The 12,052-nt window shown below is 36.8% G+C and overlaps 1 protein-coding gene across 2 annotated transcripts in view; it reads right to left on the reverse strand.

The window, feature by feature from the left end:
• DNAAF5 (dynein axonemal assembly factor 5) overlaps positions 1–12,052 on the reverse strand; it is a 31,263-nt gene that overhangs the window by 13,309 nt on the left and 5,902 nt on the right. Inside the window, exons 5-8 of one of the 2 annotated variants that reach the window (XM_037382731.1) lie at positions 10,430–10,599; positions 7,286–7,498; positions 5,296–5,439; positions 166–334 (exon numbers count right to left, since the gene is read on the reverse strand). In XM_037382731.1, coding sequence (XP_037238628.1) covers positions 166–334; positions 5,296–5,439; positions 7,286–7,498; positions 10,430–10,599 — 696 coding nt within the window. Of the gene's footprint in view, positions 1–165; positions 335–5,295; positions 5,440–7,285; positions 7,499–10,429; positions 10,663–12,052 lie in introns of both variants that reach the window. The other variant, XM_037382730.1, reaches the window with a different exon arrangement.

Below are 12,052 nucleotides of genomic sequence, written 5' to 3' on the forward strand. Positions count from 1 at the left end.
CAGCCAAGGAGTCTTTTGGAATTTGAACTGCTTCAACATTTTCAGTCTTGCTTTCCATCACAGTCTCGTGACGTTTCTGATTATTAAATACAGCATGTCTTCAGGCTATGGAGATTATTACTGTATTATTATTTTATTTTTTTATAACTACTAAATAAATTGTACCTGAATGAGTTGCGATGACATCCAACTGCAATATTTCTGGAGAACAGCATGTCCAACAATCACATGATACTGAAACCCATTCCATAAGCTGAGTTATATGCTGCTTGTAGAGATCAAGAGAACTATCTAATTGCTGCACTTCAGCTAATGAAGACATCGTTTCTTCTGCCTGTCAAAACAAGAGACAGGACACTTTATCTTAACTGAAACAATTTTAAAGAAAAATCCCACAACTTCTAAACCTCATAATTATACTGTAAGAACAGAAGGGACATAAAAAGATTTCCATAGTTTCTACTAGGACAATCAAGACTGATATTTAGTGTCTGCCTATACTACATCCACTAACTTTTATTTGAAGTGAAACATTTGTCCTGATTTCAAAATGAAATCATAAGGAACACAGCAACCTAACAGCAAAATGAAAGAATGTCTAATCCGTGTGAAAACCCATCCAAAACCTAACGACATCATAAAAACGCTCTTCGTAGTTTTAAAGATGTAGTGATTTTTCTCCTTCATTTAAGAATGCTTTAAAACATTAGCATAGAGGGAATTTCTAACAATCCCATCTAGCAGGGTATGGCAGCTTCCAAAAACTATTGCTGTTGCAGCTCAGAAAGGACATGGTATTAGTCCTCTCCCCCTTCCCCCACCTCCCCAATTTTAATTATGCAAGACACTCTCCTTCCAGTAGCTGGGCAAGTTCATTTTGAAATTTGCAACTTGTGTTGCTTAGAAGTAACAAAATTCACTGTTACATTTTAAATACCTTCTTCATATTTACATTCAGATAAGACAGGCAAATATAACACACACAAATAAAACGTAAGAAGAACTACTAAATGAATTCCAGACATGATCATGCTTGGCAAGGAAGCATATAGATTTTCTTAATCATTTGTAGCAGATTTATTTCAAAACAAAGGAAAATTTGCTTTTACAATTCCTGAAGACTCCTACAAGAGGTACAAAACTTCTCTAAGGAAGAGATTAAAAGCAGGCTGGAAGTAGCATCTATAGTCTTAGTGATTTCAGTGGACAGTGAATCGAGAATGGGGAGCAAGACACTGTTAGAAACCCCACTGAGAAGTGCCATATGTTGTCAGCAGGGGCAGCTCCAGCAGGGAAAGATGCAGTGCAGTGCTGGAAGTGCCATCATTTGACTCCTAAGTGGTTCAGTAGAATGACAATTTGTAGTCATGTTTTTGACATATTTAGGCTGAACTCAAGCACACAAGTTAGCTGATACATGCCTAGGACCTTTAGAATCTTACGGACTAATCACTTGCCAGAGAAGGATGTTATTATGGAAGTACCAGATGTGGAGAAAATAAATGAGATTTCTCGGGGTCGGGGGGGGGGGGGTGTAAATAAGAAAAATCAGGATTTGCTAAGGACAAAGGTTGATTTTAAAGCAGGTTTGCCTGCCTCAAGCACAATAGATTTCTCATTTCTGGAAGCATTCTGCCAGCTAGCCAAAATAACTCAGAATAACCTGTATATAAAATATCAATTTATCCATAAATTAATTTTACAGAACGTGTCTAGAAAGAAACTGTTCCCCATTATTAATCCCACACAATCTGCAAGATGTTCTTTCCCATTGAACAAGAAATACAAAGTCATACATTGTTCACAGGTGATTTAAAATAAACTAGTTTCAAGAGTACAATTAAATAAAGACAATAAATTAAATATGCCAATAGACTGCTGCATATCTTCCCATTAAGTTGTATTTCACAGTTTAAAAAATAAAATAGCAAGGGTGATTTTCTTTCCTATATTTGAATGCTAACAAATGCAGTGATACATTATTTTCATGCTAATAATTAACATGTGCCGAAAGAAGAGCCAAGATAGCACAGGCCACTGGTAATGAAACAATTTCTTATCTTTAGGTCACCAGTTAAGTCACTGACAAGCTCAATACATGCTTAACAGACTCTAACAACTGATTTGGCTTCAGTCTGTTTGCGGCTGTAAACCACACTCCTCATCACGATACTGAAGTGCTCGGTTGGTGGTCTCGGTCTTTCTCGTTAGCCCTAAGCAACCAGAACACTGATTAACACATAGCAAAGGGGCCAAAAATGAAGCAAGACCCTGAGTGTTCACAATCAGGTCACATCACCTGTGGTCTTGGCTATCTCTGTGATCTTCTGTCCCCTTTATAGTAAAGTGTGAACTGAAGTTCTATACGGCAATTTAAAAAACAATTTATGTTTATATGCAAAATCTTTTGATCCTTTATGCAGATTTTTTCCAAACAACAAATGTATACTTGTAAAGCTAGCCGTAATACATTTGTTTGATATGGTCTTATGCTATTTTAACAGGGACTTCTTGGCTTCTGCAAGTTGTACAGCTCATGGAGGTTTTAGAATAGTCAGTAACTGGGGAAAAGAAAATAATTTAAAAATTCAAGCCATATTTGTCTTTGTGACAAAATTGAAATATTGCAATTATGTAATCTTGTTGCCAGATTTTCTATCTGTCTAGCTGAAAGAAAGGCTGATGAGAAAAAGGATTCTCATCCAAAGTACTGTCAAGTTTAAAAATCATCTGCAACTGCAGGAATATCTTAAACCTTTAATAATCTTGGGAGATTAACTTTTCTGTACATGGAAATCAGAATTTATCTCCATGAAACTGCTTTCTTTGTAGGAGTATGAGTTTGTAAGGTTTCAAAGGTTCGTTGCTGACTTTATAGACCACCGTAAGGCTAAACAGACCAGATATGGCAAAACATACTAGATCCATCTGTCCAAGGCTTACTTGGACAGATTGTTTATTTAAAAACAAAACAAAAAACCCCCAAGAAAACCACACACAGAACAACCCCCCGCCAAAATCCCATCCTTGTACTGGCCCTCCATGAGACAGATCTTCACGCTGTACCCTCTTTGACCTGCAAAGTCTTTTCAATCCTTGTTTCAAGCTTTGCTCTATTTTACTTCTTGCAGAATAATTTTCTAAATGTATGCCTGCTGGAAGCAGCCTGTCAGCTCTGGGGCCGTAAATACTGATGCTACGCAGGCCTCTGGAATACCATGCCTGGGAGCAAGAGAAAAGGAAGTAGAATAGCCATCGCATTTAAGGCACACGTTTGAAAAAAAGACAACTTGGATAGGTCACAATTATGCTACATGAGGATGGCTTACTGATTTATTTGATATTTAGCTTGGGGAAGAAAGAGGAAGAGAGAAATAAGGGGTTGAGATAACGTTTAGCCAAAAAAGCTCATCTATTATCAGGGCATCTACAGATGTACTTGATTTTAAGGCATTCCTGCAACATTTAAGCTTTTGGTTCTGGTGGGGAGGTAAAAAGGTCAACTACTGTAAAAATCAATCTGATCTTTGTCTAAAAATAAAAAAAAAATTGATTATGAAACTATCACATTTTTAACACTAGTGGTACTCTTGATCTATAGATAAATTGTTCTTTAATAGTCAAAAAATAAACTGAGTTTTTTCCTGGCAACTTGTGTGCTCCTGTGTAGAACCCAACATTAACATAATCCAGTAACTTATATCTAACTAAAAAGTAAGCACCAGCAGCTCAACCAGCACCGACAGCACAGACAGGGCTTTGCAGAATCCAGTGACAAGTTTAAACTGTTGAACACCTCCTGTCCCAAAACTTCACCTAAACCATGGCCCAGTGATTAATATCCACCCTAGTAAACTGTTCTTCTAGGCCAACAGCAGCCCTCACCCAACTGTGAGCTTCCCATGTTCTACTTCAAACCATCTAATCTGAAACTTAATCTAAACACACTTTAACGCAAACATCAACAACCCAAACCAAAACCAAAACCTAGTTGCAACTGTAGCCTACAGACCCATGCTGGGTGTTTTTGGCCACAAAATAAAATTGAATTCTAGGGTCCTTCTCAGAATCAGCACATATTCTGACTCTGTGAGCCTTCAAGCAGTTACGAAGAAATGTAATTCTCCAGGCTCTGCTGTCCCAAATTGTAAACCCAACTCCAAACATAATTCTGGTATTAATCATATATAGTATGCACTGAGAGACGCACAACCTTGGAGTAGCCACGAGTCATTACTCCCTACTGGAACAGCCCACAGCCAGTGAAAAAGCCTTACAAGATGTAGCAATAAGACCAACTCCTAAGTTTCTTACTCAAGTAATATCCTTTTCTGTTATGTCAGCCAAACTCCGATATTAACCAGATTTTTGCAGATCACACTTATGTAGGAGCTAGTATTTGCCTTAGAAACATCAGTGTATGTTCTAGTCTTGTCATGGTTGCGATATGCAACAGTACATCCAGCAATTCTGGCACTTTAACCTCAACTTCAGTCCCACCCTAACCCTAGCACTACCTTGTCCTCCAGTTCTACAAAAGAAATAACCTGTAAGACCCTAGTCTCTGTCGCTGTTAATCTTAATCACAGCCCTGTGGATTTGCAGGATTCAACATTAAATTGAGACCTTCAAACTGTTGCCTGGAAACAGGCATAGTATCTAATGACTATGAACTGGCCAAGCAGAAATACCAATATTTTGACTGACAAGTGATAACATGCTTTCAGCCTTCACAGTGACTTTTAAATATTAACTAATCACCAGAACAGTGCTATGGGGATAGTCTTTGCAGAACAGTTTTATGACTAAACACAGAATCCCAGTATTCCCTCATGCTGCTTTCATTCTCATGGGTGAATCTGATTAATTTGAAAGTTTATGTATATCTAAATGTTTACCTATTATATTTCTATGTAATTTCTGAAACAGATTATTGTACATACACATATACAGAATGAAAATAAGCAAACCCTAAATAAAACTAGCAGTATTGGACACGTTCTTAGGTCTCACAAATAAGATTTTAATGATTTATTCTTCTGGAGAAGTTGTCTTTACCCGTTTTGAAGAGACTAAACTGCAAGTAATTTCAGCTACGGAAAAAGATGAGGAGACAGACACAGGGTACACTCAAGGTCACGCAACACCAAATAATTTCAAACTACCAATCTTTGTGGATTTCTGTAGTTTAAACCTAATAGCAAGACAAATAATTATGGCTCTGTTTAGACCAAGTGTCTTATCAATAGCAAAAATCAGAAACATCACAAAATATTAAAGCAGCTCATAGTTTACCTTTTCTTTAACGTGCTGAGAACATGCTATTGCCATTATTGTCACCAAAATTTTCATTAGCTGCAAGCTAATTTCTTTGCAGTCTTCCTGGCATACTTCAATCAATGCTTGTACACAACAAAGCAACTGCTCCGTATAAAAGACCTATTTTTAAATAAAAGCATGTATTTATTATGTTTTGTTAGAAAAACATAACATTCTCTTTAAGGGAGAGAGATGGGAAATGATAATAATAAAATCTGAACATTGTATAATCCCCTGAATTGGTAACATATTGATGATTTCATGTTAGTTCTTTTGATTACCTACATCCTACTTCTTATAGAATACAATATAGTCTTCCTCCCTCACCATGTGTTTTTATTTACCTTGCCCTGTTAACAAAATACAGGACTCTGCTCTTAATCACACAACAGTTCCCCTGTGAATAAAAACATCAAAGCTTTTTGGAATGCTTACTGACAGTACTTTCTCATTCTGAAATGTAATTTGTTAATTAATAATGCATTTGTTAGAACTCTTTTAATTATTCCATGTTTGACTATTTTGAATAGATAATGGTTAAATACATAAACCAAGAAAACCTGAGTGTCTGCCTTTACCTCAGCCAATTTATCTCATTTGATAAAGACTGTTTTCCAAGACCAAAGGTTAGAACAACTCCACCAAAAGCTTCAGCTATGGATGAATGTGTCTACCGTATCTAATGCCAAATGGAAGCGGTAAGCTTAAGACCTCACAGCAATTTTGCAGATATACTTCAGGGAATTGTTATTTGAACAATCAGCTTATAGTGCTTCCAGTTATGTGAGTTCCTAATCATCACAGACTTCGTGGAGATTAAGGTTAATTCCTGTATCACTGGTACATATTCCATTAGGGAAGAAACCTAATGAGGGAAGAACTTCAAACGCCTATCTTACATTGGCTCAAAAAGACCATTACGCTAGATTCAGTCTACACATGAGTAACTGTTTTAAAGGGAAGCCTGCATCTGACATGAAGTCAAGAGTTTTCTGAAGACACAACACTGGCCCTTTTTTGGTCATCTTAAGAGCAGAGGTCTAACAAGCTTTGGGTGGAACGAAAACTGGGATTTCATTTGTGAGGGAAATTATTGTAAGGATTCTTTTTGTGCATCTTTAACACCTGTTTCCACATCCAAACAGTTGAAAGAAAAAAAAATTCTACAAGTTAAAAATCTCCATGTTGAAAAGAATCCCTCACCTCCTTATATAGCAATTGATGAATATTCTTCAAATGCTAAAATGAAAATAGTCTTCAGGCTCAGCCATTAGTTAAGGGTACACTTGGGACTAAATTTTGGATTTACAAAGGCCTTCCTCCTAGATTCTCACTTAAAGAGAAGCAGCCAGTCCCAACAGTTTAGAAAGCATGCTCCTAAACGTATGTGTAAGAGCACTGGTACCCTTCTTTTAAAGTGGGAAACAGTAATAATACAAAACAAACCAAAGATTGTATCAAGAGGGAATCTTTCTTGGAAACCTGACACACCAATTGCAACAAACTGTGAAAAGTTTTTGGTCATTTTTACTGATTAGGATTGAAATATATGATCTCCTTCAGATTGTGAACACAAGGCATTTCAAAACATGGGTTAAATTCTGCCTCTGGATCAGCCAAGGTAGCCCTCTATTAGTACAGTACATACTAAACACCCTTTTTCTCCCACTATCTGGAGCCTTTTACAGAAGTTCTCAAACTTGAACTCACATCTGCTGTGAGGATGGACTGCTAGCAAGTTTTTGGGAATAGCAGATTTGACCAGGAGACCACAACATAGCCCAGGGAGGATAAGGAAGCTCCTGTTTTGTCTCAGACGCATATCCACAACCATACCCTGAGATAGGGTGGGGTAGGCGTGCAAGGAGGATAGGAATGGGAACTTTTAGGGAGAACAAACAAAAAAATAAGTTGGAGAACTACCGATCTAAAACTGTAGCCTGTTGTGTATTTTCATGATTCTTACCTCTTCAGATCGTTGACAAACTCCAGCTTGTGACAGTGTGCCGGCAAGATCGGCCAAATGAGGCCGTAAGATTCCTTTTGGGCTACCGCGGATCACCGCAGTTAGAACCATTACACAGGATGGCTTGGGTGTCTTCTCAAAGGCTGCTGTGATTAATCTCAATGACACCTTAGGGCTGACAAACGTCCCAATCAATTCTGCTGCTTTCACACACTGAAAAAAGAATGGGAATAACTTGAGGATTTTCCCGAAAACACAAAGACCATTCAACATATCATGGCCTTTTTGTTTTTATGATTCCAGCTGTTATTTTAAATGCTTCAGCAGTTGCCTTGTAAGCCTTTTCCACTCAGTAATGATTATATGCATGAAGAAATTTTCTTGACATGTGTTCAGTAAGAACATAAGGCATGCGAGCACTGTTCTCAGCATCAGACAAGCTTCCATGAGAAAGTAAGGCACACAAATGAAGTGTACAACTTTCAGTGTAATAAAACTCTCTAGTTTATAATAAGCAGATGTTGCAGATTTAGTGGTTTAGCATTTTGCCCTCCAAATGCTGTTGAGGCATGCTCTTAATGCACCCACCACCCATCTATTAAAAGCAACAACAATAAAACCTAGAAAGAGAATTTTTTTTGCTGTTGTACTATATTTTGACATTAAGATTACAGATCTCACTTAGTATGGAAGCACTGCCATGGGGTAACTGCCCAGTGCTTTCAAACTCTTACTTCTTTAACTGAGAAGGCTTAAATTACTATGTATTCCCCGTGATACTCGCTTCCTTTGATCCCATCTCTGCCTTGCAGACATATTGGTATGTTGCATTCCACATGAAATACCATCACACCAGAGCTTACTGCCCGACCGATGCCCAGTATTTCCAGTCAGGTGCATGAATAAAGATATAGTCAACTACTGTGCCATTATCTGTGCAACAGAAACATTTCTTCCTAACCCATTTATTTAATGGTTGGCTCGTTTCCCCAAACATGAAAGCTTACTTCCCTCTGTGTATAATTTTCAGTCTAGTGATTTAGCCATGGATTTTTAATTGCACCTAATTAATACCTAAATCAACCTAGTTCTTTTAGTCTCAATAGAAGCATGTAGCCATGAATTCTATAGTTCAAATCTGCACTATATATAGCTGTTCCTTTTCACAAGGGTGAAGATTCAAAACAGTTACGACATTTTCTACGTAGATGTGAACCTTGTCTTCCTCCGTATTTGACACAGAGAAAGAAAAAGACTCTTAGTGCTCTGAAAACTGGAAAAGGACAATACAATTAAACAATTCAAAGATATGAATCGGTACATTTTTATGGATCAATTTATCTACTCCTTTTAACAGGAGAACAAGAAAAGAAAATAAAGCATAAGAGACCATCTGGTCTTTTACTCCTATACATCTCACTTGATATTGTTAGGTTGGAGAAAAGACATGCATATTTTCCATGTTGGTGGCTGCTCTGAAATGGGTTTTACAGTGACAAACACTAAGTGGGGATAATCACAGTACCCTGGGAAGCAGCATCAAAAGGAGATAAAAGGCATTCACAAAAAAACCAACAAGCTGAATCTTAAATTTTGGCACAAGAAGAATAAGATTAAATATAGAAACCATCTCCTAACTGGGAATAAATCTCTTGGAAGCACCTGTGAGAAGATTAGTGGTGGAATTCTAAGAAAGAGACAAGTATGGTCAAAAAAAAAAAAAAAAAGGCAGGGGAAAACTATATGCTGTTGGAACACACACTTTTGAATTTACATTTATAGCAACAAGCACTAGATAGGAAATTTGACCTGGACAGCAGGGCTACATGGGTTTATTTTTCTAATTATTTAAGTTTTCTTATGTATTTTTATATAAGCACCAAGGAACTTGAGAAGCTGCACACCCACAAGTAGCACGTATCTTATTTCAATCCTGGGGCATTTTTTCCCTTAAGGCCCATCTACCCCTTTTTGAAAAAAGATGACTTCTGACAGTATTCCAGGATTACTTCTCTCTACTATTGATCAGTGTGTGGCTGGCTTAGTTTACAAGCTCAATCTCACTGCAGAGTAATGTGGTTGAAAGTCAGATGCTGGTTGTGAAAGGGGAGGTGGAAGGGGTACAATAGCTAGAAGGGGTAACTTAGTAAGGAAAAAAATTAAGGGAGGGAGACAACACTTCGTACTAAGAAAGACTAAACACCACAAGAAATTGCAGGGGAAAAAATAAGAAAAAGGATAATCTCAGAAATGGATTGATTTTGTGGTCTACGTAGTTCAACTGATAGCAGGATCTTAAAGAAAAGCCTGATTTAGGAAATCAGTTTTTCTGACATTGGCTGGACTGCTTGCATCCAGTAAGCAGAACACATTCTTCCAGTTTCTCAAAGCAATAAGATTTACAGCTTTAATTATATGGATTTGTTTTTGTTATACATATGTTCTCTTCCTGGTGTAGAAATATGAACAGAAGATTTTGCCTTAGAACTGTAAAAATATTTGTATCACCCGTCTATCCTGAGCTAAATTTATCTGATGTCTTCAACTACATCTGTTTTATTGATTTATTGTTGAAAGTGTTGAGAGTATCAACTGTTAGAAAAAAATGATACTAATTATTCCTCACAAAAAAACATGAATAAAAAGCCATTTTACAAGCATTAAGTCAAGTAATCAAACACGAATACAGGTATCACATGGAATAAATATACCTCAGTATTTGGTTGGAATTATGGTTGGATTATGCAGCAGGGGGAGGTAAGTGAAATTAACTTGAAGGGGCATGACCTGCACATTTTTTTTAAATTGAATTTGTTGCCCCAAGGCATTTATACTTTAATTCACTGTTTATGATTTTTAGAGACATTATCAATGCTTCATGGGGTTGGTACATAAACTAAACAGTATTTAAATAAAGTTATTATTGGTCTTCATACCAATAATACAAGAATACATTTATTTTAACATAGTAATCAAGTATAATGTTCACATGTTTTTAACATTCCTAAAAACCTGAGCTGGAGCCTTCAGTCATGGGCAATTTGCAGTGCCCTAAGGTAAGGTCAACCCTCAGACCCTGTCCTTCATAGTCCTGGGTCCATCTTCTTTATCCAGCACACAATAGATTTAACAGATTAAACTTACATTTTTAACCACATTGCTTTCTTCATCCAAGCACGCTTGGTACAAAGTTCTAAGCAGTAGCTCCATGTGTTGTGTTATGTGATCCTCTGTATGTAGCAATAACGTATACAGAAGCTCAGATGCTTTTATTCTTGTGCTTTCAACCCAGTCTGTTATATCATGACAGAGACCTGGAAGAATTTTGTAGAGGTTTCTTGACACAAGTTCCCGACAACCTAGTCCTGGTCGAGTCACTAGAAGAAACCACACACGCATGAAAAAACTATCAAAGGAAAAGCCAATGCATATTAAACGTTAGAAAAGTTTAAAGGCTCCAAGGTAAGAGTGATAGGTGTCTGCTTCAGCATGGAACAAAACCATTCCAAATGCTGCTGAGGAATTTACCCATGCAAGTTGCATTTCTTTAATACATGTTGCAGAATTTGAACTCCACGCAGCACACTGAAAATTTATTTATCTCTATTTATTACTGGATAGTGATTTAGATGACATGTTTTAAAAGTTTACAGAAGAGAAAGAGAACTTAAATGAATATGGGACATTACCCACTTTGGAGAACCCAGCTTAGTCATTTCCTTTTAATTTTTACAGCAACACGAATCCCATTAAAAAAACAATAAAGAAACAGAAGAAAGACTTTTTCATGCAAGCATTGTGGCATCACTTAATGAAATATAGTTTGGAGAGGGAAAGAAAGGTAGAAGTCACAAATAATACAGGGGACATGAACTGCAGTAAAACAGACAATGTCAATCATGCCCTCTAAAGGAAAAGGTAAAAAACATGTCTAGCAAATGTACAAGTCCCAGGACACTTGATTTTCAAAGTGCTATGTAATAGATCAGGCCAACCAAACTGATAGTGTTTTAAAAATCACAGCTATTACATATCTCTTCTAAGGCCTTTTCAGGAAAAGCAGCTCACTGATATGCCTCTTCCATCTGTCTGATTTTTATATTAAATAACACATTTCACAACGGTATGGGGATTTTTTTTTCTTTAGATTGAATTTAATTGGTAAAGACTTCATGGAAAGTGGGGTTTGGTTATGTTTTGTTTTTAAACAAAATCCTGAAGTGTTACAAAAACATATTCCCTACTTCAATAAAGGATGAAGACTTCCAGAGAACTAATAAAGTAACCTTCCCAACAAATGCTTACTGTCCTTCGTAATCATCCAATTTACTTCTTAGTTCATTTACAAATAACCGATACTCAGAAGCAATTGATCAATATTGCAAGCAACTATCAAACCTCCACTTCTGTACTTTACACATAAAACTATAACAGTGTTTTCCAAAGAACTGCAATAAACTTTTTAAGTGTCTCTTTCTACGGCCACATTTTTTTTCCCTTACACTGTATCTACTTATACAAACAAAATCGGATAAGTTGTTCTTTGAGAACCACTGTTTTATAATTGCCACTCACAATCTTCACACACTGTTTTAAGAAAGAGACATTATTCATTACGAGGTGTCAAAAACCACTGAATGTGCAAGTACATTTTTTTATTTCTGGTACAGTTCTGTAAATGCTCAGAAAGGAAATGGCTGAGCTGTCTCAGGATATTTTGCCGCATTGACCAATGTAACTACAAATGCTAAAAGGAAAACGGACTAA

Source organism: Falco rusticolus, chromosome 4 (assembly GCF_015220075.1).
Source record: "Falco rusticolus isolate bFalRus1 chromosome 4, bFalRus1.pri, whole genome shotgun sequence".
Classification (NCBI taxonomy): Eukaryota; Metazoa; Chordata; class Aves; order Falconiformes; family Falconidae; genus Falco; species Falco rusticolus.